This window comes from Lissotriton helveticus, chromosome 10 (assembly GCF_964261635.1).
Source record: "Lissotriton helveticus chromosome 10, aLisHel1.1, whole genome shotgun sequence".
Taxonomy (NCBI): Eukaryota; Metazoa; Chordata; class Amphibia; order Caudata; family Salamandridae; genus Lissotriton; species Lissotriton helveticus.
In genome coordinates this window covers 245626257-245653689 of record NC_136071.1, presented here as the reverse complement: position 1 = coordinate 245653689, position 27433 = coordinate 245626257, and the positions used below count along the sequence as shown (strand labels likewise).

General features: G+C 44.7%; 1 protein-coding gene across 2 annotated transcripts in view; it reads left to right on the top strand.

The window, feature by feature from the left end:
• Window positions 1–27433, top strand: part of TMC5 (transmembrane channel like 5) — a 571516-nt gene that overhangs the window by 480094 nt on the left and 63989 nt on the right. For both annotated transcript variants that reach the window (XM_078665241.1, XM_078665242.1), the window contains exons 17-18: window positions 22626–22759; window positions 24779–24952. In XM_078665241.1, coding sequence (XP_078521367.1) covers window positions 22626–22759; window positions 24779–24952 — 308 coding nt within the window. The remainder of the gene's footprint in view (window positions 1–22625; window positions 22760–24778; window positions 24953–27433) is intronic.

Below are 27433 nucleotides of genomic sequence, written 5' to 3'. Positions count from 1 at the left end.
GCTATGGGTTTGAGAGACGAAGCGCGTTGTTCCTTAAGGAGGGTCCCCACCACCCTCTTGTGGGTCAGCAGCATCTTTTGATGGTGGTGTTTCCAGCTCATGGAATCACAAAGGCGGATGCCTAAGTAATCGAACTCCTTAACCCTCTCGAGAGGGACGGAGTCCAAGGAAGGTGGATTAACAGACTTCTTTGGCGGGTTTAAGATCAAAAATTTAGTTTTCCCTGCATTAATGACAAGTCCCCTTAGATCACAGAAGGCCTTAAAATTAGTTAGGAGACTTTGCAGGCCTGCTGGACTTTTGGAGATCAGGAGGGTATCATCTGCAAATAGTAGGGTGGGTATTTTCCTGCCAGCCAGGGAGGGTGCATCTGCTGGATGTTTTAATAGGTGCTCCACCACTCCGTTAACATATAAAGAGAAAAGAGTGGGGGCTAGCACACAACCCTGGCGGACACCCCTATTTACAGGAATGCGTGGTGTTTTTTGGCCCTGATTGCCCCACCTGATCTGCTCAAAGTTGTCTTCGTGGAACTTTATAAGTATATTAAGTAAATAAGGGGGAATGCCCAGAGCATCAAGGACACTCCAGAGTTGGATACGTGGGACCAGGTCAAAGGCAGTCCGCTAATCTATGAAAGCAAGGTACAGACTGCCCTTGCCCAGTACAACCACTTTCCAGTAGATCATCAGTAACCGGAATGTCTGTTCGATGGTCCCCATGCCGGTTCTAAAACCAGCCTGGAAGTCTGAGAGAATTTGCTTCTCCTCTATCCACTGTAAGACCCTTCCTAGGACTACCTTACCTGTCACCTTCTGGGTGGAGTCTAGGAGGCTTATGGGGCGATAATTAGCAGGGTCGTCCCGACTTCCTTTCTTGAAAATCGGGACGACCTCAGCGCCCTTCCATGAGTCCGGGAGGTTCCCCCCGTACAAGTCAATATTCAAGAGGGAAGCAATGAGTCTCCCCCACTCTTCTGGGTTGACCCGAAGCAGATCACCTGGGATGCCGTCAGGTCCCGCAGCCTTTTTTAAGACCAGGCACTTGATCGCCCGCACTACTTCCTTAGGCGAAAAGAGGTTATCCTCATTGGATTCTGCATATTCGCTAAAGGGCTGTAACATCATGCTATTAGTCGGACCCACCGATTGAGAATAGAGCTGGGAAAAGTGGTTGAACCATACTTCACCAGTTATATTACATGTTAGCAGAGAGTCTGTGGGTTTATCCCTTGCTCTCAGCAAGTCCCAAAAACCCTTGGGGTCTTTCCTAAAGCTAACTGCCTTTAGGTCATTCCAGAACTGTGTCTCGTGCTCGCCCCTTGCCTTCGATATAGCCCTTCTGTAGTTTTTTCTAGCAAGTCTAATTTCGCCAGCATCCTTAGCTTTCACCGCTTTAATTAGGTCCTGTTTGGAAGAGCGGCAAGCAGAGGAAAACCATCCTGCGTTACCCATAGGCCCAGCTCTTGTGTTGCCCCTCAAGCCTGCTGGGCGAACTGAGGAAAATTGAATTTTGCCTTGTCATGTGTGCCTACGTGTTCCCCATCCTATGTTATATGTGCATGATCGATATGCATATATCCCCTTATGATCGATTAAAGACGCAATTATAGTTGTGTCCAACGTTAGTATGTCAGTTATCCGGTCCCCGTGAAAGCAACGTGAATTAGGCTTCTAGGCCTATGTTGCCAACGTTTTACATTATGCCCGTTAGACTTATCGAATTGTCCCCGTTTCTAGGCCTCAAAGGGCCTGAACACCAGATTCAAGCTCCAGTCTCCTGAAACCACTCCGAGGAGCGATGCAGCCCCTCCCGCATCCCTGACCCTTCGCTTACTTCTTGCCGCGCAGCGCGGTGCCCGGCCTGGCTCTGCCTGCCTGTCTGCCAAGAATATGTTATGCCTACAGTTATCAGTTCAGCTCTCCGTCTTCACATTCCTAAGCTAACGAACCGCATAAACATCTTCAGCTATAGTCTAGTCTTCCTGTCTCCATGCAAGTGAATTACTGTATTAATATCCATAGAAGATTCATAGCACACGCAATACATGAAGAATATATGCATGCACCAGCCTTAGTGTCAAGTAGCCTTTGCTCTGATGACTTTTAGATTGTATCAACATGTTCTCTAAACACCAGATACCAGATATGCTATAGGTACATGTCGTCCTGACATCTCAGACTTTAGTCTCCTCTTCTAGTGCAGAAGTCAGAGCCCCCAGCTCTCCCTAGTTACACGTCATGGCCCGTTTGCGCGCACCACTAGGTTAAAGGTTCCAGCTGCCCAGGTAGCCCCCTCCATGTATCCACCCATTTATGACACTTCTGTGACGTCTTCATCACATGTCTACGTACACGCCTTCTTTGTACGCCCATTTGTTCTTATCTTACGTTTGTCACTTGTTACGCCTACTGTATTCAATGCAATTGTAATGTTTTCCTATATATACTATGTAATGTTGATGAAACGTTGCAGCTGCCATTCCATGCCATTCTATTTCAGGCTGTTCCGATCCTGTCCCTTCCCTTATGCCTGATTAAAGCCTGTTCGACTCAGATACCCCGGATCCTGCCTCTTATTTATTGAGCTATCTGTTTTATTTTATGCATAGAAAAATAGTACCGGTAATTAATTATTTATTTACCACATAATGGCGCCCGAACAGGGACGAGCCCCTTCCCCACGCGCCGGCGATGTAACGCAGGCCCCCTGACCCTTCTACAGCCGTGACGGAACTCTACCGTGCACGTGCAGATATTTCTGCTTCATCAAGTCTCCCTCAGGCCCACGGAGGAGACGGAGACTGCGGTCCGGCATCCAGACGAGGCGGTGAGGAATGCGGTTCGTCCCGACCAGAGCCCAAGCCGAGAGAGCAAGGTCCGAGGTATCCGGAGGCCCACCTGTTTCTGAAGCCCGAAGTTCGAAGCGCATGCGTAGTAACCAGACGTCGTAGCAGTCCAGTCCAGTCCGAGGCCTTCAAGTTTTGCTTCCCGGTGAGTACCGTTGCTGGGGGAGTATCTAGACGGGGTCATTAGTTTGTCTCCGGTCCGATGGGTTTGGGTACACAGATCCAGTCCGACTTGTCCATCTAGGTGGATACGGTATGACGTGTCTCTTTATGAGACCGGTATGTTCTGTACTGTTTTAGCAGTGCATCCAGTAATTCTAGTAAGTCCGTTTCTCGAGAAATTCAAGTGTTATGTTTTTCAGTGTATTAGGTAGTATTCTGTTCGAACTGTTATTAATGTATTTCTATGTCGTGGTATGAGTGATTTGTTTGCCATTTCATTACTGTGTTCATTGTGTATTGTGTTTAATTCAAGTACGACTCAAATATGCCTCTGTTTTCAAAGTTACGTCAGATAAAAACCAGAAAAGGGTTACTTGAAGAAGCAGTTCCTGTCCCTCCTAGGGACAGTCCTGGACACTTTATGTATCACAAGCATGGCTTAGATGCCATATTATATCTAGACTTATGGGTGGATTATACAAAGAATCTTGAAGAGAAATATAGATGGCCTGTATCAGGTACATGGGATGCCGAGTGCATCATGAAAGTAGAAGAAGCATTATGGAAAAAGAAAGCCAGACAGTCCCAGAAAGATGCCATAGAGTTATGGCGCAAAGAATCTCATAGAAGAACCGAAAAAGAATTTAGAAAAGCAGAATTAAGTAGAGAATCCTCAGAAAAAGCCCAAGAAAGGGAACTTCTAGAAGAAGGTGAACGAGTTAGAGCAGAACAATCAGACAGACAGAGAAATGCCCTAATTAAAGGTATGTATCCTCTTCTCGCCGAGGGTTTGCCGAAGGCGACCCCGGAAGCACCCCATAATTTACCGCCACCATTAGTCCCGACTAAACTGCGTCATAAACCGACTGCAGCTGAAATTTTTCTTTCTTCCTATTTAGACGACACTGTCCCAGAATATGCTAATACAGATCCTACTCCGCCAGTCCAAGTTCAAGTCCAGCCTCCTGTTAATGTAATTCCTGTGCCTCCAGTCGTTGGTCCTGTCCATGCGCCAGTCCCCCAGGATCAACCCACATTACGTACTCCTACTGTACCAGTCACGTTACCAGCACCCGCACATTCAGTATTAGTTGACGATTCCAGTTCAGGAGGAGCAGGGGGAGGTACTCCTATCACCCCGCCTCAAACAAGGCGACGGACGCTCAGAGATGTAGCGTTACAGCGTACGCCAAAACTGGCTACGTATGACGCCCTCCGAAAGTATCTTACAGAGTGCGGACCTGATTGTAGATATGATCCAGTGCCAGGAGAAGATAGCATGCTAATATATTCCATACGTTTACGTCGAGTTGCAAGCTTCTTGGTTACCTATCGAATATGGAACCACATCTAGACAGAATATACCATTTTATTCAAACAGGGGAGAATCCAGAAAGTATTCACGAAGCTATGGCACACAGGAAAGTCGAGATTCAAGGCATGATTTTGCAATTTCTGATAAATTGTTTAATAAGAGAACAAGATTATCCTGATAAAAACAAAGAAGATATGAAGGTCCTGACAAGATGGAGTGACAATATATCAGAAGGAAAACACAGAACACAAAATTGTATAGAATCCATGTACAAAAAGATCCGTAAAGAAATAATAAGTATACACAAGAAGGAGGAAGAAAAGAGAGTAGCCGAGAAAGAGGATGACTCTTCAAACTAAGAGGTAGACAGCGAGAATCCCGCCAGAATAGCGTATGTAGGTAGAACTAGATTTTCCGACAGACACACACGCCTAGATTACAAGAAAGCTTTTCCTCCTTCCGTACCAGAACAGTGTTCTCTTGAACAAATATTCCAGGCTACAGATAAAATTCTGAAACTACGAATAGGTTATAGTGAACTTAGTACCATGCATGAACAAGAACTAGCCCGATCAGCAGTCCGATGGGTTAGTGATTCTGCCACGTTTCCAGACGAAGTAGTGGCTCAAATGTTTCTGAAACTGCCCCCAGCCGAGCAGCGTCTGGTGGGTATGTATATGATCCAGCACCTCATTACACTGTATGAGGATCAGCATTCTGATCCAGGTCCTTTACATGATGTACTGAACGAGTTACTCCTAAACCGATGGAAAGGTCTAGGTACCGATTTAATTAGTGTCATTCTAGAACAGCGCCACAAATACAGAACGTTCCTGAATCCACATTTTGTTCCTGTTCCACCCCCAGTAAGAAAACCGTTCTACATAGACAGACAGAATCCGTTACGAGAAGTACATCCTGTTAAGGGAGCGGGGGGTAATCTCGAACGAGTATTTGTTTACACCCCTATAACGAAAATAGAACTTCTAGAAATGAAAAAGTTAATACCCTGTCACGATAAAGATCCAGCAGGGTTCCATCGAGAATTAAAGGACATGCTCCGTATGGGAGAATACACGTATCCTGATATCATTAAAATGTTAAAGGTCCTGTTGCCTGCGGGCATATATGAAAAACTCAAAGAAAAAGAATGGGAGGTGGGAGAGAAAAAGATAGATTGGACCGCGTTAGAGACCGAAGATAATGCACGAGTCCCAGGAACTGGTCTTGGGGATAAAGCCAAAGAATTACCCGAACTGTTAATACAGGTCTTGCCAAGATTACTAGCCACGAAAAAGGAAGATTGGGATGCCATCTCAGCCTGTAAACAGAAACAAGATGAAGACACTAGTGATTTTTATTCTAGATTTGAGAAATGTTTCATTATAAATAGCGGCCTGAAAACAAGTAGTGAATCGTATCCACATCTTTTTGTTGCCAAACTAGTTGAGAATTCTTTACCGCAAGTTAAAAATAGAGTATTGAAAGTCGAAAGTACCTGGCAAGCTAATACTCCATCACAAATGCTCCAGATGCTACAGTATCACCAGAACAGAATCAGGGAAGAGCAAGAACACGAAAGGAGACGTATGAAAGACACGAAAATGAAAGTACTGGTTGCACAGTCTGTTCCACAAGACAGTCAGAAGAGGGGTCCGAGTCAAACTAGTCATTCTACAGCTCCTGTTAAAGGGACCTGCAATTACTGTAAACAGCCAGGTCATTATATAAACGAATGTGCAGTTCTGAAACACAACATAGCTACAGGTAAGACGAAAGAGAGACCACGTCCTCCTAGACAAGAACATGTTCCGCAGAATTCCCAGCCACCGCAGAACGCACAACAGACAGTTACAGTACCGCAGCCTATAGCTGCCACACAACACGTAACACAACAGATGTACCAGTATGCACAGTCAGATTATCCAGAATATCAGCAGTATTCATGAAACAGCCTAGAGAGGGAGGTTGGCTTGCCTCTCATCGAGGTTCCTGTAGACCAAGAGGGTCCCTATGTACACAGTCAAGTATTAGGGAAAGACAGAAAGTTTCTGATTGATACAGGGGCAAGTAGGACTACCATCAGTCATGACGAGGTTCCAGGGGCTCCACTCTCAGGCTCTAGAAATGTTTCCCTTGGATTTTCAGGAAAGCCTATTGTTAATGAAATATCGAAACCAGTTTCCCTAGAAGTTGGTCCATTGTCCCGAACTACAGACTTGTTGCTTACGAAATCCTGTCCAGAAAATGTACTAGGTATTAAGACCCTGAAAGAATTAGGAGCAGTTATATGCTGTTCCCCAGAAGGTGTGAGATTGTTTTTACATGATTTTAAAGGTCATTATGTATTGCGTGATTTTGATCCAAGATTACTGAATGTACCACAGCATTTATGGGCGCAAGGTCCAACTGATGTAGGTTGTATGCACATTACACCCTATCGTGTCACTCTGAAACAAGGTGTTGTATTGCCACGAATCCGACAGTACAAATTGCCACCTGAGGCTGTAGCAGCCTTATCCAAAATTATTGACGAGCTCATAGCTCAAGGAGTGGTTGTAGAAACTGACTCCAATGTATGTAATTCTCCTATCATTCCGATTCTTAAACGTACTGATCCCAATGCACCTCCAGTTTATCGATTAGTGATCGACCTTCGAGAACTTAATAAATGTATCATACCCCAGTACCCAGTGGTTCCAGATATTTCTTCCCTATTAACTGCCATTGATTCCGAAGCTACGTTCTTTACTGTTATTGATCTCAAGAACGCATTCTTTAGTGTCCCCATTCATCCAGACAGCCAATTCCTTTTCGGTTTCTGTTTAAATGGAAGAAGCTATAAATTCACACGAGCTCCTCAAGGTTTCACAGAAAGTCCTAGCATTTACAGCCAAGCACTTAAAAGACAACTAGACAGTATTCACATGCCAACTGACACTGCCCTGCTCCAGTATGTCGATGATCTATTAATCACAGCCCATTCTGAACGTGACTGCGAACGTGCGTCACTTACAGTCTTGTATTTCCTGGCAGAGATGGGGCACAAGGTGTCCCCTTCGAAACTGCAATTTTGTGTCCAGCAAGTGGTGTACCTTGGACACTTACTGTCCAAGTGGGGTAGGCAGTTGACACCAGACCGTATCCAGTTAATAGCACATCTTCCACAGCCCAAGACTCAGAAGGAGGTACGAGCTTTTATCGGCCTCACTTCTTACTGCAGACAATGGATTCCTCAGTACGCATATCTAGCTAAGCCACTGATACAGTTAACGACACAGGAGGCAGCCACATTGACTGTCCTCCCCTGGACCCAAGAACATACACTTGTTTTCAATGAGTTAAAGAAAGCTTTATGCCAAGCACCTGTTCTAGCGACACCAAACTACAGTAAGCCTTTTACACTTTTTGTCACTGAACGTGATGTTACAGCATTATCTGTTCTTACACAAGATCAAGCAGGACAACACAAGCCTTGTGCTTATTTTTCTAGCACATTAGATCCGGTGGCCCAGGCTCTGCCTGCGTGCCTCAAGTCAGTTGCAGCCACAGCTCTAGCTATCAGACAAAGTGATTCCATAGTGTTAGGACACTCCCTGACAGTACAAGTTCCACATTCTGTGGAAGTTCTTTTGAACCGAACACAGACTCAGCACTTGACAATTGCACGTTTAACAGGTTATGAACTGACACTGTTTCAGCCACACATAGAAATCAGACGCTGCAACATTTTAAATCCCGCTACACTGTTACCCTCAGTTACTTCAAATCCTGCCACACATGACTGTGTGGAAGTTGTTAACACCATGACAAAGCCAAGACAAGACTTGACAGACATTGCATTATCTGACCCCGACCTGACACTTTATGTGGATGGTTCATGTATGAGGACAAGTACAGGAGAGTTAGTAGCCGCGTATGCAGTGACTACTGAAACTGAAGTTATAGAAACACATCGTATTGACACCCTGTCTGCTCAAGCAGCAGAGCTCGTCGCTCTGACCCAAGCCTGCATACGAGCCAAGAACCTGAAAGTAAACATATATACAGATTCACGTTATGCGTTCGGAGTCGTACACGACTTTGGAATACTCTGGCAAGAGAGAGGTTTCATGACTTCTCATGGAACCAAGATTCAGCATGGCCCCCTCATTCAAGCTCTGTTAGATGCAATACATTTACCGACAGCTATCGCTATCATGAAGTGCAAAGCACATACGAAAGTCACTGACATCATTTCCCAGGGTAACGACCTGGCAGATCGAACAGCCAAGCTTACAGCCCAGACTCCAGACATTCCAGTTAACACGACACAGACAGACGTTCCAGTTCAGACGACTTGTATGACAGTTAAGGACCCTACACAAGACGTACTAGATATACAGTCACATGCTACCCCAGACGAAATCAAGAAATGGTCTGAACAAGGAGGGGTCCAGACAGATCAGGGATGGTTGACGAAGGGAAAAGCCACATGGTTTCTCCCCGACTCTATGGTTCAAGTCATTATTAACACCGCACATAGTCCAGCACACTTAGGAGAAAAAGCAATGTTAGACAGTATTCAGAACCTCTGGTTTAACAGGCATTTACGAGCAGCAGCCAAGCAGAAAGTGCGTACCTGCATGATTTGTTGTCAGTTCAATCCAGGTAAAGGTGTTCCGGTGGAACAAGGTGGATTCCATCCTCCTGACCACCCTTTTGAAGTCCTCCAGATGGATTATATTCAGATGGATCGATGTCGAGGTTTCAAGTATGTCCTCGTAGTTGTATGCGCTTTGTCCAGATGGACAGAAGCATATCCAGTCCCAGATTACACTGCCGCGACCACTGCCAGGCAGTTGGTTCGTGAGTATTTCCCCCGCTATGGATTACCGAGGGTCGTGTATTCAGACAACGGCCAGCCATTCTCCTCCGAACTCATGAAACAAGTATCCCTTCTGTTAGGGTACCAATGGAAGTTCCACTGTGTACGACATCCTGAAGCAGCTGGTCTCGTAGAGAGACATAATCAGACCCTGAAAATCCGCATTGCCAAGGTATGCGCAGAGAAAGGCGTAGATTGGATGGTAGCACTGCCAGTCGCCCTTTTTTACATGAGAATGGTCGCTCACTCCCGTTCAGGTCTCTCACCTTTCGAGGTAGTTTTCGGTCGTCCCCCAAACATGTGGGGTACACCTAGACCACGTACAATTACTGATGTTGACAGTAATATGCTGACAGATTACCTGGCTTCCTTGATGTCTGCACTACTCTCTTGTCGTTCACAGGTTGCCGCTGCTTTTCCAGACAACACTCAAGTGAAACCGCACGAGGTCATACCAGGCGACCTCGTTCTGATTAGGAACTTTGATCGTTCAAGTCCGCTGGAGCCCCGCTGGAAAGAACCAAAGCTCGTTCTGATGACAACAAGGACTGCGATCAAGGTGGAGGGCCGCAAAGGCTGGTTGCATTCCAGTCACGTTAAACGATTCCATGGACTCCGTCCAAAGACTTTTTTCAAGGACTGCCCCGTTCTCAAGGACTGCCCAGATACTGACTCTAAACTTCCCCTGTTAGAGAAAACTCCACAGCAGAAATATAAAGAAAAATTAAGGTCTAGTAAGTCAGCCAGTTTAATTGTCTAAGTCCCTCTCGGGTGAAACGGTTAGACAGGTTCCTGACATGTATGAGATAGACCCCCATAGTGAGAGAGTTAGTCGAAACTCTAGGAGAACACGTTATCGAAAGAATCTTCGAAGTCGATGCATTGTTACTCTATTAATTATGTTATTCCTGAGTCTTATGGTTACCTGCATAAGTTATGCCTTACATCTATGTTTTCCTCCTACTGTTTCACATGTACATTCTTCCTCTAATGTTACAGTAGAGCACACATTTAGTGAACTGCCTCCTCACGAGTTATCCTATCGTCTTGCCATGCGCAACAATACTTTTATCCGTATGTTACACTATTCACACCAGACTAGCAATGCCACTAATTGTTGGGTGTGTGGTCGACTCCCCCCTTTCCAGACACCGAAGGGAGTTCTGCCACTCTTTCCCTATCCGTTTTCACACAATGGTTCGTGTGGAGCATGGTCCACGTTAACGTCATGCTCAAACGATATGTCCCTTCTGAATAGAACATGTTTCCCAGACAAGGAAGGTCTTTCCCATAGAACAGGGTTAGATCTAGAAAATGAAGTATATGATCTAGGTAATTATTCCTCAAATTTCATGGTTTTGAATGTTCAGTCCGAGACTACTCCAGATTTGCCTGCTATTACAGTCCTACCAGTGAAAGGCGAATTATGTGTCAGAAAGAATGGTTCAGTACATCTAGGACACAGTGATTGTACTACTGTGGTCGAGTATAGTGACAGTGGGAAATCTATTTTCAAAGCCTCACGTCATTCTTATTTTGTGTGTGGTCAGACCGCATATGTTCGTCTGCCTCTCGATTGGGATGGAACATGTTACATTGCCTTCCTACTGCCACCAGTTTTTCTAGCCCCATCCGATTATCACAGAAATACACATCTAGTACACATCAGACATAGAAGGGAGATCGAGTCCCCCATTGTCGATCAAACTGAAACTGCCTTAGAACAGTATCAAGACTTCAATAAAGGTTTCTTTTTCTTCATAGGTCCTGTCCAGAATAGTAAGCTAATACGTAGGCTAACCAGAACTCTTGAAGCAGTAGTGAATGAGACTACTTCCGCTCTAGGTAACTTAACCGAAGAACAATCTGCTATGAGATTTGTCGTGCTTCAAAATCGTCTCGTTCTTGACGTCATACTGGCCGATAGGGGCGGAGCTTGTAGAGTCATCGGATCTAGTTGCTGCATTTTCATTCCTAATAACGCACCGTCTGTATATTCAGCTATAACCAGACTTCATAAAATAGCCCATCAGTTACACCAGAAACCAGGCACCTGGACATGGTCCGGTCGGCTCTGGAGTATAATATCTGCCTGGGGATGGAAAGTATTGTCATTCCTGGGTATAGTAGTAATGATCATATTCAGTTGTTGCCTATGTTTACAATGTGGCCCTGCGATTTGCGGCTTGTGCGCTACATCTTGTATTCCTAGTCCTAAGTCCCGTTCCAAGAAGATTCGAGACGAGCAAATGATGCTCTATGAACAGATAGATGGTATCATGACTATTGATGTTTCCTGAAGGAAACGTAGGGCACAAGGAGGGAATGAGGAAAATTGAATTTTGCCTCGTCATGTGTGCCTACGTGTTCCCCATCCTATGTTATATGTGCATGATCGATATGCATATATCCCCTTATGATCGATTAAAGACGCAATTATAGTTGTGTCCAACGTTAGTATGTCAGTTATCCGGTCCCCGTGAAAGCAACGTGAATTAGGCTTCTAGGCCTATGTTGCCAACGTTTTACATTATGCCCGTTAGACTTATCGAATTGTCCCCGTTTCTAGGCCTCAAAGGACCTGAACACCAGATTCAAGCTCCAGTCTCCTGAAACCACTCCGAGGAGCGATGCAGCCCCTCCCGCATCCCTGACCCTTCGCTTACTTCTTGCCTTGCAGCGCGGTGCCCGGCCTGGCTCTGCCTGCCTGTCTGCCAAGAATATGTTATACCTACAGTTATCAGTTCAGCTCTCCGTCTTCACATTCCTAAGCTAACGAACCGCATAAACATCTTCAGCTATAGTCTAGTCTTCCTGTCTCCATGCAAGTGAATTACTGTATTAATATCCATAGAAGATTCATAGCACACGCAATACATGAAGAATATATGCATGCACCAGCCTTAGTGTCAAGTAGCCTTTGCTCTGATGACTTTTAGATTGTATCAACATGTTCTCTAAACACCAGATACCAGATATGCTATAGGTACATGTCGTCCTGACATCTCAGACTTTAGTCTCCTCTTCTAGTGCAGAAGTCAGAGCCCCCAGCTCTCCCTAGTTACACGTCATGGCCCGTTTGCGCGCACCACTAGGTTAAAGGTTCCAGCTGCCCAGGTAGCCCCCTCCATGTATCCACCCATTTATGACACTTCTGTGACGTCTTCATCACATGTCTACGTACACGCCTTCTTTGTACGCCCATTTGTTCTTATCTTACGTTTGTCACTTGTTACGCCTACTGTATTCAATGCAATTGTAATGTTTTCCTATATATACTATGTAATGTTGATGAAACGTTGCAGCTGCCATTCCATGCCATTCTATTTCAGGCTGTTCCGATCCTGTCCCTTCCCTTATGCCTGATTAAAGCCTGTTCGACTCAGATACCCCGGATCCTGCCTCTTATTTATTGAGCTATCTGTTTTATTTTATGCATAGAAAAATAGTACCGGTAATTAATTATTTATTTACCACAGAACCGTGAACAATTCGCCTAGTGCACCGGTGGTTTCAGAAAACAAGGTTGGAACGTCGTGCTTACTATGGCCCTGAGAGTCTAGATGCAACATGGCGTTAGACATTATGGATTTTATTTCTGAGATCTTTCCCTCATTGACGGCAATTTTGTTCCATTTCAGCCGCCTACCACAATTGGAGGGGTGTACTTCGTACGTTGTTTTCCATGCATGTGGGGTTAGGGCTGGTACCTTATCCTTCCAAGGTGTGGACAGGGTCAATGCTAAGGGATTGTGGTCACTATCGATAGTTGGTAAGACCACCATATCAATCAGGTGAGCCCAGAGTCTAAAATTCAGGAGTATATAATCAATGCGTGAGGAATAGCCCACTCTGTTAAAGGTGTGTGCCCCAAAGTGATCAGACTGAGATCTACCGTTAGTTGCCCTAAGGCCATGTTCCAAGCAGAGGGCATTAAGGTCTATGGCACTTTGGGTCCAACTTCTAATGGGTTTGAGGGTAAGGGGGGTAATGCCTCTCCTAACATCATCTTCCTCGGTGCCTAGTATATCCTCGGTAGCAAGCGGTTCGAATGAGCAATTAAGATCCCCGGCAAGTAAAACAAAGGAATCTGCCTTACAGGATCCAAGTTCCTCATCAATTCCTATGAGTGGAAGCATAGATAAACCACCCCTAGCCCCTCTGACATAGATGTTAAAAACCTCTAGCTTCCTACCCCCAGGCCCTTTAATTGAGATTCTCTGGAGGTCAGGTGATTTAGTAGGTATGGGCCTGATGTTTAGGCCCAGGGAGATGCTAGCCCAAATTAATAAGCCACCAGACGGACGGCCTTTACCCCCAAGTGATTGGACCGCGGGCACAAAGTAGGTGGAATATCCCACCTTGTGCCGCGGTTCCAGGCACCAGGTTTCCTGGAATAAGCAAATCCCGAAGGGTTCAACAAAAGAATTCCATTCGGGTATGTCGATATTCCGTGCAAGGCCCGCTACATTCCAGCTGACCACCTTCAGCACTACACCGCCAACATCCTCTATTACTGGCCCAAAGGCAGTCGCAGGGGGGTCAGAAGTACAGCTAGAGACCCCAGCCATAGCCGAAGGTAGTGAGTCCCCCTCGGTCACCACCGGGGAGGGCTGGATAATCTCTGCCCCTGGGAATAGCATCAATAATAAATCAGGACTACCAGCAGGGATGCCTTTATTACGGGTTGCAACTTCCAATGGCACTATCGCCCGAGTAGTCTCGGGCAAGCTACATAATGCATTGGCCGTAATTTGAGAAGGATTACTAATCATGTTAATAAAATGCTTTAGGGGAGAGTTGGAATCCAAGGTGCTAGACACTGTCCTCCCTATGCCCAGTCCTAGACTTACAGGTGGAATATTACGTAAGGTACAACCGGGAGACATAGATGCGGGTGCCATATTCATAGGGAGTCAATCTACCTCATCTAGGCAACCATACCTGTTAAAGGTTGGTGCCCCTTCCCACCAGCTATTAGAGCCTAGCCAGCCATCTCTTGGCCCACCCGAACAGGGTTTCGGGCCAATGACCAGTTCCCCCCAAGGTTTGGGCTAGGCCGGGGGGGATAGAAGAAGGTGAGTGGTCTGACTAAAATAGACGAGTTCTCACCACGTGCGTTCCACGAGCATATGTGTTGTGCCGTAAGTGGGTCTTCGAATGAGACGACAATACAGTCACCTGGGAAGGATTTGGGTGATGGGCCTACCCACGGGACCCTTCGCGCCATTAAGATGTTACTTCTCAGGTGGTTAGGTAACGGCCTATTTGCATTCAGCCAATGAATTACCTTGTTTTTAAGTGACCAGAAATTTTCTTGGAATTGGGTCTCAATTACAGGAACTCCAGCTAACACCACAACATAAGGCCTTGCATCTGGGGGGAGGTCTATGAAGCCCCCACGAAAGTTCTCTACGATTGGTGGTCCCTGTGGGTTTGTTCGATGAGTCATAGTATTTTTATTCTCGGGGCAGCAACTTCTTTTATAGGTGGTATTAGTTGTGCAGAGTGTTGTTTAGGTGCCTTAACTGAGGGATTAGTGACTATGGGATCGTAAGCCTTTAAACGTGGTTTGGGTATTGGTTTAGTCAGGGGCAGTGCTGGTAGAGCTACAGTTGGTGTCAATACAATTTTCTCAGCTCCCAGCGGGGTGTTAGATTCGTTTTGCTTTAAACTAAGACTTGCTAGCGTTACAATGCTCTTATCCATCTCGAGAAGATGATTTTCTATGCTTGAGAGTCTGAGTTCTAAGGGGGTTAAGAGCTTTTTTAGGGTCTCCCATACTATTTTTAAGAATTCCTCATCGCTTCCCTCTACCTCACGTGTGGGTCCCCCGATACTCCCCGCAACAATTTGTGGACGGTTCTCCCCTTCTGTAGTATCTAGCTCGACTTTATCTATAATCGGACAGTTCCCCTCGCCTCTTAAACATGCATCGGTTTGGACTCCGTCTTCACCTACCCCGCTTTCTACAGTAGGCCTTCTATCGTTAGAAAATTGTGCCCTAGCAACTTTGGCCTTCTTCCTAGCGTAGGCAGATCTTGCGTTGCGTTTCCTTTTTTGGACTACATCCCTACGGCTGGCACACACATTCTTCCCATGCAACTCAGTGGTTGTAGGGGTTTCTAAGTCTAGGGCAGGTGCATTCATCAAGGGGCTCTGATTAGTATGGGAAGGGGCCAGCTCTGGGGTAGTGGCTTGCGCAGGTGAAGTTGTGACTATAGTATGGTGGATATCCGCCTTTGTGATTAATGGCCGAGGGCCAGCCGAGCGCTCGGGGGTTTTAGCAGATGCAATATTGCCCAGGGATGATTTCTTTGACATACCTAGATCCTGGGACAATCTTCTAGCTGCATCTAGTTCTATAGAGACTCTCTGTTGCATTTTAGTGATTTCAATATCAATGGCTGTATTGGTCCTAGTTATAAAGTCATCAAGGGTCCCGTTCAGCATCTTCCCTCCTTTAGCAGTCCGGCTACGGCTTGCACATGAACACATGATTCCTATTGGGATCGTTGAGGGCAAGTGTACAAAGAAGCTATATCAAAGCAGGAGGGATGGCGACAAGGGGGGAGGCCCAGTCCAGTCCCTCCCGTCCTAGACCGGCCTCAAACGGCCCGCCCTTTGCCCGGGCTTCGCTCAGCGCTTCGACCCGCGTGCGTCCCGCGAGCGCGGGCTAAAGGCTGACTAAATACCAGACCACGGTGGGCGTGGCTTCCGGGGAGAGCGGGCCAGGTGTCGACAATTGGCCTCGCAGGGACTCCTGGTCTCTGGAGGCCCTGCCGATGTGCTCGCAGCTCCGTTAAGCCTCCGCAGCCCCTGGTGCAGTCACAGTGAAGCGGGACCCGCGGAGCGGGTCCGGCGAACAGTTTCCCAAAGCAAAAGATGATCCGGTGGACTGAAACAGGTCAGTGGCAAGGGACCTTTCTTCCTGCAGTAACTCCTCGTGTAGTTTAACGATCCCACCTGATGGAAGGAGGAGGGCCGGTTATCAGGGGTCGGTGCACAGCGGGCGTGGCTTCCGGGGAGAGCGGGCCAGGTGTCGACAATTGGCCTCGCAGGGACTCCTGGTCTCTGGAGTCCCTGCCGATGTGCTCGCAGCCCCGTTAAGCCTCCGCAGCCCCTGGAGCAGTCACAGTGAAGCGGGACCCGCAGAGCGGGTCCGGCGAACAGTTTCCCAAAGCAAAAGATGATCCGGCGGACTGAAACAGGTCAGTGGCAAGGGACCTTTCTTCCTGCAGTAACTCCTCGTGTAGTTGAACGATCTCTAACAGCCAAAGGTACGCTTCTTACTTTGCAGCATGAAGGTTGAGCTCCAGCACATGAATGTATTTCATGCTGAAAGCCCTTGAGGCACCTGAGCTCTTCCCTAAACACATTAGGAAATCTCTGTGAAGCGAGCTCCCTTGAATCATGTTCATCTTATCTTTCAACAGGATGGGTGTAGCACTACTCGGGTCAAGCATAACACCCAAGTCACCTTGGTGAAACCAACTTATTATACTGTCACCTTTTTCAGAGACATGCATTTTCCCAGAGGTGTGGCATTGCTCATACTCAATCAAACCTACAAAATAACCTTGCAGGGATATTGGTTCGCCACCATACGCTAGTGGATATATATCAAGTTTGTGTAAGGAAATCTTGCGTGCAAGCTTATTTTGAAAAAACAACTTGGAGATAATTGTAATATTAGCACCTGAATCAAAGAGAACCAGGGTGGGTTCTCCTCCCACTAGGATGGTATCAACAGGACATGTTTTGCACTTAATTTCGGGCGTGTCAACTTGAACCAAATTCTACCCACAAACAAAATCCTCTTCAATATACTCAGTTTCAACTCTCTTCACGTTAGTAGAAGTCAACCTCGTCTTGCAAATGATGGCAAGGTGTCCCTTCTTTTTTACATTTGAACAAACTACTTTTAACGCAGGGCAATTCTAATCATTTGCCAAATGCCCAGGCTTTTCACAACTGTAGCACTTGCGTGTAGTGGGTTTACTTCTCATTCCACCTCCATCAATTTTAACCACAGGTTTCTTAGTATCCTCTTTCACCACTTGAACAGTAGACTGTCTTCTTTGATAGTCTCCACACACTTCAAGGAGTGTTCTGCTCTTTTAGCAACTTGTATCTCCTCATCAAGAATGGGTTCACCCCTCAACCACAGTTCTTCCCTGGTCCTCCCAATGTTACATCCTAGCATGAATTGGTCTCTAATTCTCTCATCACGAAGATTGGCAAATTTGCAGGATGTTTTCGTAGCTGAGTAATGTAACTTTCAACCGTCTCTCCATCACTTTGCAACCTCCTCGCAAAATGATATCTCTCCAAGATCGTGCTGACCTTGGGGAGGAAATGTTTGTCTAATTTTTTAATACAAACATCATACTCGTTCAAGACTACAGCTTCAGGATCACTCAACTCAGGGAGATGGTCAAAAACGTCTTGTCCCTCTGACCCCAATCAGTGCAGTAAAAGTGAAGACCTACGTTCTGCACTCAATGATGCTCCACATACATTAGCATTACGTTCAAAAACCTTCTTTCACTTTTGCCATTTCATGAGGGGTTCACCAGGAGACATTATAAAGAAAGGAGGAGCAGTTACATTTTGCATTTTTAAAGGTTAGAAAAACACAATAACAACAGTTTTCCTACAATACAGTGCACCAGACACTGATTAACAGCAATAGCTCTTTAAGAATATTAGTTGCTCCAGGTGAAGAGTGCTTGTCACTGTGAAAGAATAAAAAGAAACATTTATATGAAAAGAAGGGCTGTGCATATGAATTAGCTGTGCTCACCAGCGAGGAGAGTGAGTACAATATACTTTTCCAAAAACTCCCACAACGTGCTGTAATAAAAAAGATGGCTGTGAGACACAGCGAGGACAAGCACAGACAAAAAGCTGTGCCTATCAGCATGGAGGATAAGCACCAGTGAAGCAGAGACGTGGCTGTGCGTATACACAAACATGAAACGTGTCGTTGCTATGGTCACTCCATAGTTACATGAGTTGTGAGCTCACGACGTGAAGACTCTCCATAGACGTGGCTGTGCACATCAGTGAAATGTACAGAAAAAGCGTTGCTATGGTGATGGGCGAGTGTGACGTGGAGACAGTCACGTCAGGAAGCCGAGCCAGCAGAGTACTTGGGAAGGCGTGTTGGGAAGACGCGCTTGCGCGTGACCAAGAGAACGCCTCTGCAAGACCAAAAGGACGCCTCTGCATGTACCGGTGAAATGGAGCAGCACTTGTGAGAGGGGCACGCCCGTGCCAACTCAAGAAGGACCTCTGCACACACCAAGGACACAGCTTTGACCATTGGGATATTGAGCGAAACAGCCAAAATAACCACACACACAGGCCACTGTTTTACGGACGTCAGCAAAAGCTCAAAAAAACATGTTTTCCTTCAGTACTTGTTGCCGCAAATGAAGTCGGAGGCGGCCTAAAATGCGGAGGGGTGCTCTCAATCCAAACAGCGTCCCAGACGAGCACCGCAACCCACGAAAACCAGCAAGGGGCACTGTGACACCCGCAAGGGACCCTGTGGAGAGAGCAGCACTCAGTACAGCTTGGAGCCCAGCACACAGTAGAAGTAGGACGAAGAAATCTGTAGAAAGCAAGCAAAGTGAGACACAGAGCCCCCGAAGGATTTGAGACCGCAAAAGTCAAGGTAAGTGTGTACTCACCACCTCTTGTAACTGTCAAAATGACTGTTGAGGTTGTTGAGATCTTCTTGCCTTGCCACTCTTCTTCCCACAATGTTTGAGCTGCCAACTGCGCCAATGTAGGATCCTGGAATCAGCAGAAAGGATCACTCAAGGCAGGTTGTAGAAAGAAGTACAAGTTTATTCTTTAGTAAGAAGATCCCATTCAGATCCCAGCAGATGGGTCCACCAACAGTCCACCAGATCATTCAAATGATCACATTCCAACCCCTCTTCTAACTGAGATACCAACACAGAGAATACATTCCCTGGTAACCATGGCAGTGCAACACAGCAAGCTACAGATGCCAAACCAGGTCTTTAAGGCTTTCCTAAAGGGAAGGGGCGTAAGCTCTAATGCCGGTCAAATTTCTTGGCAGTGAATTTCCACAGTCTAGCTGCTGTGGTTGAGAAGGCTCTCACTCACCACTTCTTCTTCAGAAATCTGGGCACTGTTACTAAATTATTGTGAGCAGAGCGAATATTTCTACCAGTTATGTAGCTATAAAACCTAGCCATCAGTCCTGCCAGCCAGCTCTGATAGAGGGCCTTATGCACTACGCAAACACATTATAAGTTTCCTTATAGGAAGCCAGTGAAGATGTTGTAACCCAGTATTCACTGACTGCCATTTGGGAATGTCCAAGGTGAGCCTGGCCAGTGAAGTCTGCACTAGCTGTAATTTAGCTTGGGTGCTCTTGTTGGTATCTAAATATAAGGCTTTACAGTAATCGACTCTCAACATGACTAATGCCAAAGCCGCTTGCTTCCATGCAGCACGGGAAAAGAAAGGAACATTTTATCTTAACATCCTGATCAACCAAAAACACATTGCAACCACACGATTGACCTGGGGGTCTAAGGAGAGGTGACAATCTAACAAAAGAACCCTAGGTTCTTAGCCTTCTCAGTAGGCATAGATATATTGCCTAGTGTCTCTGGCCACCTACTGTAATTCCAGATGGAGGTTTGATTTCCAAAGAGCAAGACCTCAGACCTTTCCCCATTGAGCTTCAGATAGTTCCTCCTCATTCACCCAGCTACTGCTGTAATGCAATGGTTGAAATTGACTGCAGTTGCTACCATGTCTTTTGAGATTGACACGATAAGCTGGGTGTTGTTCGCGTAGGAGACTACCTGAAGCCCAAATGAGCAAATAATCTTGCCAAGGGCGGAGAGATACAGATTGACGAGTGTGGGTCTTAAGGATGAGCCCTGTAGCACCCCACATGGCAAAGAAAAAGGATCTGATAGATAATGATTCACTGCCACCCTCTGAGATCTGTCATTGAGGAAAGAGGCCAGGTATTTCAACGCTCTGCCTGAAACACCAAGTTCGTATAGGCGATCAGTCAGAAAGGATGGGGGTCAAAGGCTGTGGACAGATCCAGCAGGATCAGAGTCGCTCCTTGCCCAGCGTCCACATTTTGCCTGAGACTATCCATAGCCAACAATAATGCAGTTTTGATACAGTGATCTTTACAGAATCCACATATTAACACATCTAACCAGTTCTGCTCTTCCCCACAAGCCATCAGGTAGCTATTAAGATGTTGTTCCAAGATCTTGGCAGGAACTGAAAGAAAGGATAAAGGTCGGATGTTTTGGGGATCTTTGGGGTCCTGGTTAGGTTTTTTGAGAAGAGGCTTCACAACTGCCTCTTTCAATACTTGAGGGTAACACTCGGAGGAGATGGCTACATTCATTATAGATGCGAAGGGGTGCGCTAACAGACTCGCCACCATATGAAGGATCTTAGGAGCACAGGGTTCTAAAGGAGAAGCAGACTAAGTACTGAGTAGAAGCTCTTCCACAAGTTCTGGAGTCAAAAAAGGAAACATTGTGAGCCTTGTTGTAGTTATTTCCATGAGATTAGAAGAGCTAAAGGGCTATGGTTGCTCCACTCTACTTAAGGGGCAGCGAACTGTCCGCTGCTTGTATTGTCGATTCAAGCTCCTTATAGATATTAGCAATCTTAGCTTGGAAAAACTCCACAAACTCATTGCAAAACTCTTGGGAACCAGCAAAGGCCTCAGGGGCCAGAGGAGTGGACAGTAGCTGAACAATTTTAAAGGGTTATTTAGAGGAGTTTGTAGCCTCAATGAGTACCGTAAAGTATTTTGATTTCTCCTTTATAAAAGCTTTCTTACAATCCCTAATTATGGACTTATAGGCCAATCGTTCATGATCCCCATCGTTCCTTCTCCAGATATGTTCCTTGTGGTGACAGGCCTGCCTGTGTGACCTCAATCTGTCATCTTCTGCTCAAAATTCCGCAAGGGAGCTACCTTATCCGCAGCTGTGCCTAGCCATGCTGCGAAATCCTCTGGGTCAGAGAGTGCCTCACGTAAGCAACTACCACAGAGCTGCTGGTAGGTACTGGCCTAAACATGTCATTGTTTTAAGTGGGTGTGAACACTAGACAAACATTAAATACATATGATAGGTGTTCACAATCTATTTTAATGGGGAGTTCAGGTGACTCTTTGTTGCATATTACGGGGATGTAATGGTAGTTAACACCATTATATTAAAAAAAAAAAAATCTCATGATGGTGATAGTGAGCACACTGGTGACCTGGTACCTACCAGCAGCTCTGTGGTGGTTGCTTACGTGAGGCACTCTCTGCCCCACCTCACACTTTTTTCTATATTGTTTCACACTGTTGATGACTAGCGTGCCAGTATTATCTACAATGCTTTCAGGAATACTGGGGCATGGCTCTGGTTGAATCTTTTATTAATAATAACCATACACATATGGTGGGTATGACTATAAGAGTGTAAGCATATCTTACCTAGGAGATATAGTTGATACACAGAAATTCAAGAATACAATAGGTTGTCATGTATGCATTAAAATCAAGCCTGTGTGTTGAGTATCTACTAGATTGGGACCCGAAGCTTCGTTTGCCCAAGATTCATTAATAAAAACACAGTCCAGATTGTGAGCCTTTAAAACTCTCTCCTAACTCTACCTTGTGTTTTATCATGGATCTCGCATTGATTAGGAACCCTTTGGGGTGTAGGGTTCCGATCTCCCTCTAACATTGCATGACTCAGCCGGTGTAATTACACTATGGGGATTATTTAGTGAACCTGTGGGCAGATGGGTATTCTAAAACCACACCTATTACAATCTTTATGCCTATGATCAAACATTTCCACAAAACTCAATGCAGTACATGTGTCAGGCTTTACCTTCCCACATAAGATCAGAAGGGGCTAATATCATCCTAAATTGTAATTCCAGAGACCCCAAACGTGAAGAGCTTATCTCTTCCCATTTCTAAATTACACCTATAAAATGTAATAAGGCAATGCAATGCTGCACTAGTGAAAAATATCAGGACATGTAAAACTGAAAAATAGATGCCCCCCTTTTTAAATACCCTGCACAATACCCTTGGGCTGTCCAGGGTCATTCCTTAGGGGTGACCTATATGTATTAAAAAGGAAGGTTTGGCCTGGAAAAATAGTTTACTTTACTAGGTCGAAATGGCAGTTTAAAACTGCACACACAGACTTTGGAAAATTTCAAAATGTGACTCCAATGTTATTAATGGATGATTTTGCTTTGTTGGGGGCTCATTACTAAACTATGATTGAGTTCAATTTGTGATGGATGTTGCTATATGGTTGTACACGTACCTACACCGGCCTTTTAATGCCTAATTTACTTATGTTTATGGTATTTGTGTGCCTGGTTGTTTTCAGGTCAGTCTGATGATGAACTGTGTGCCACCCCGAAGAGCCTGGAGAGCTTCTCAGATGACAACACTCTTTATTTTTCTCCTCTTTTTTCCATCATTCACTGGAGTTCTTTCAGTTGTGGGCATTACCGTTTGGAGGTAGGAAAGTGTGCCACAGTTGTATGTTGCATTTTTCATAATTATTTTAGATTTTTGTGAATTTTGTGTTTTGGTGAGTTGCATGTTAATGAGACTTGAGTTTTAAATCCATTAGATTGCTTAGGACAAATGCAGGTTGTTGACCATAGGCCAAGGTATTGTTAGTCAAGCATTATTGGTGCTATTTTAGACATACCCATGGAAACAGATACAGGACAGGGGACCACCTCACCTACTAATTAACCCCTTCGATGCTCATGACGAGCTCAGCTCGTCATGCAGTACACTGCTCCTGTGCTGATGACGAGCTGACCTTGTCATGAACAATGGGAATCAAGAGTTTGCAGCACAGCATGAAAATCTCCCTAGTAGCCAAGGTGCTAAGCAGAGTGTTTCTTTGTATGCCAAAATTTCGACTCCTGAAAGAAACATCGCTCTAACAAAATATCGTTGCCAAGATATTAAGGTCAAAATATCAACAAGTGCATTAAGGTAAGAAGAGATATACAATTCTTAACCCCCAATCTACATTCCTTGAAAATATATATTTCGCCATGGTACATATAACGTGGAGTTAAGAAAGGAAAATGTATACTTACTTTGTCGATATCTTGGTCCTCAATATTTTCTCCATGATATTTTGGTAGCATGATATTTTGAAGTCGATGTTAAGGTGGAATATTAAGGGGAAGCACTTGGCTGCTTTCAGGGATGTGAGAGATCCTCAACTCAAACTGTAATGGAAGCACTAATGTAGCGTTAAAAATGTTTCTATATGCACATACATGATTTGCTACCGAAAACTAATGCTCCTGGGATAGACAATAATGATTTCACATTTCTCCGGCATGTGCTGAGAAACAAGCTATGTGAATTCCTGCCCGCTTCAGGCTGTCTTTAATTCGATCAGCCATTTATCCCTTACTTAGATTGGATACTTCCAGGACTGCGAGACATTGGTGGTCAGTGGTCCAGCGACCTTAAACTGGTTTACTGTGTTGAGCAGCCAATGGTGCTACAGCTCAGTAACCTTGTTTCTCGTGACCAAACTACAGGCCTACCACAAAACCTAATGGGTCATTGTTGACTCATTAAGTAAGTACCTTCTCTTTATCCTCACCAATGGTGTTACACTGAAGTATTCAACATTGGCTCTTCTTTGAACCACAGATTTAAGCAATATGGCCACTCTTACAACATAAGGTGTCCAGTTATCACCTGTCCTGAAGAGACCTGTCCCTGAAGAGACCTGTCCAATTCAAATAAGGTAGAAACATCGTCAACAATAAGCTGCACATAAACTTATTGATTGGCTCAATTTTAAAACAAAAATTATATATAAGACTTTATAAAAAGGACTACATACTAAGTTGATTCCCTGTATGTTCACTAATAGTTCATTTTATGTTGTTATATTAGGACAAACAGCACCTAGCTCTTGATTTTGTCTTTGTATATATATTTATGGCAATATTTGATATTAAATATTTGGTTATTTCTTAAATAATTATTATTCACAATACAATAAGTTTCAGGTGAACCACTGTTTTGTACACATGAATACACGCCCAGGTTCACACTGGCATATGGTTTGCTCTTGTCTACTGAGGTGTGTTACGTCACAAATTTCTGATATGACTTATACAGCATCTCATGGACAGTGAGGGGTAGTTTTTTGTGCATAATATCAGACACAAATACACAAGCACATGCACACACACACACACAAGAGATTGCTTTCATGAAAAAGATGCCTGTGCAATTCATACAACGTGTGGTCATTTATATGGAAATACTACTGCCCAGATAACAGTTTTTATAAGTGTAAGCATTACAGAGAACACCAGTCATTATCCTTTGATAGATGAGCATAAGCTCTAATAATGTTGGTTGTTGACCAGCGTAATTTTTATAATTCTGCTGAAAGGCAGGGAATGATGCCATGCAACACTCAAGTATTGGATGTCTTACATTTGTCATAATTGATTAAATAAACATGCCTTTCTTTTGATTCTCCAGTCGGAATTCTTCATCAACATGTGGTCCTTTCCGAAACCTGGATCATCCATACAGTGCCATCTCCAGCTGGGTGGACTCAATATCCTGGACCACCAACTTAAAATGGGTCGTATGGATTTATCACAATTTGATTGAAAGTGTTCTCTTCTTTTTCATCCTTACACTTATTATCTTGTAAGTACAGCTAATGATATTGAAATTTTTTACTGAGTTTTCCTATCACTGTAACAAGAGATGTACACTAAAAATTGAAAAACCAGTCGCCACACAGGGCAAGAAAATCAACATAATTAAATGCTAATCCAAAGTCCAACTGTATACCATCTCTTCTTTAAAGCAAATATTAATTGATAACTAAAACCAAATAAAATGAAGAAAAAGAAGAACACAACCAACAAGGAAGAAAAGGAGAAGGAAATGAAATGAAATACATGCACCTGCAATGGGAAGGAAAGATTACATTGGTTAACGCCCATATGGGAAGAAATAAGATATGATGGCAATCTATCCACATCTCCCAACACATCCAGCAATAGGGGTCAAAGCTGGGAAACCCCAGGAGGGAGGGGCCAGGGAGCGGAGAATAGGGGTCGGTATAAAATGTGAAGCAGTTCACTTTGAAGTGTCAGGCTCACCTATTCATTTAAGATGTCTACTTGAATCATTAAGAACCATGCCCCAAACCCAGTCAAATATCTGCAATTTGTCATTCAACCTATAAATATGATGCTCAAGCATGCCATATCATACATGTTGTCCAACCAGGTCTGTAGTGTGGATATTAGAGTTGATTTCCAAAAATGCAGTATCACCAATTTAGTAAACCTTGGACCAGTGGATAGCCATCTACAAACATGCTGATTCACTGAAGGAAGGTCAGACGTTTCATGTAGTAACACCAGCCGGGCTGTCAAAGGTCTGTCCACCCCAAAGGCCTTTCTCGTATGATCCAAAACCAACATCCAGAAAGCCTTCAGATGGCCACATTCTCCAACATCATGAATCCACAGCAAGGTGGGCTCTGAATAACCTTTTTTTTTTTTTTTTTTTTTTTTTTTTTTGGTGTAAGACGTTTATTGAGTACTGTCAAGGTTACACAGCGTCATGCCTACAACCCGGAGGCTGGCCGCTATTAGTGTAAATCAGCAGGTTGAGAAATGGGCATTCAATAATCGGCATATGTAGCATTGTATAGATAGCGCATCAACTCAATGACAAGCACAAACGTAATCTAGACATATCAGTTCGTCTTACATTTTCTGTAACATTTTCAAGTAACTTTAACATGTGCGATAACTCAGTCACTAAGAGGGAGAGGCATGTGCCCCGGTGTGATGGCCTGTCTACATTCACAGTCGGCATGAGACCTCACAGTATCTTTACACATCTCCACACCCTCCCACGTTCAAGGAGCATCAAAGCAAAGTTCCAGTATTCCAACCTTAATCCTCGGCATCTATTGGAGAGTCCGCTAGTAAATAGCAGTGCAGCGGGGCCCACACGTCAGTGGGTCTGGAAGCGGGAGGTAACAGTTCAGAGTAAGTGTGCAATTGTTCCTGGCAGTACACCATGTCCCGCATCCACTCCTTAAATTTGGGTGCCCTCCCCTGTAGTGTAGTTCCTATCTTCCCAATAGGCTCTGCGCATTGGAATAATACCTACAGCAGTAAAGGCCTAGGCCAGACGTTAACTAGGTCTACTACTGTCGATACTAGACTTAAGTTTTGGGTTTGCCAGCGTAGCTCAGAGTTCGCTAGAAACTTTCTCGAATGTTCAGGAAAGAATTAACTCCCCTGATTAGACAAGAAGGGATTTAGTTTCTGACAACCATAGAACATGACAACTTTGCTCTCCCCTAATCAAGAGTGTATCTCCAGAGTCGTGTGAGCACAAGGCAATTATTTTACTCAGTCAGTACGTGCATTCTTAGTCTCATCAGATTGTAGAGAAAAGGAAGAGACGGGCGTGTTCAATAAAAAGGTGTTATTTATTGATCAGTCTCTTTTCTCGTACAAGAGAAATGGATCGATATTATTGCGATACTTATAGTTAAGTAAAGTGCATACATTAAAAGCAATAGTATAAAATAATACTGTAAAAACATTGATATGGTTTCTGAGCCATATGATGTTTAAAATGATTAAAATATATTTACATACACATATACATTTGACTAAACGTACTCAACTGGTGTTTCTAAATACGCCTACCCCGTGTACCTGACCTAAGTCTAATGCGTGGGCGGGAATAGAAAGTTACAGTTTAAGTTAAGTTTGTTTTTGCCAAGTGAATAACTAAAGAATTCTCTGTGAGGGGTTATTCAGTTCTGTACCTGGAAGTTAGGATGAATGAGGAATGGTATCTCTTTCTCTGGTCTCGATATTCCAGGCTGCCTGCGAGGGCTGCCCGAAAGCGCCGGTGCTTGGTCTCTCGGTAGGAGATAGCAGCGCGTCTCTCAGCGCGTCAGGAAGGCGGGGCTGCTGCCAGCGGGGTCTGCTCTGCTTCTGGGCTTCGGCAAGTATGGCTGCTCCGTCTCGTCACCACGCGTGTGTTTGCATAGGGCAAGATCGGCAATATTTATACCTTAAAGGTGCCGGGATTGACGTAAGGATGGACATAGATACGTCAATAAAGATGTCATACGACTTGCTCGTT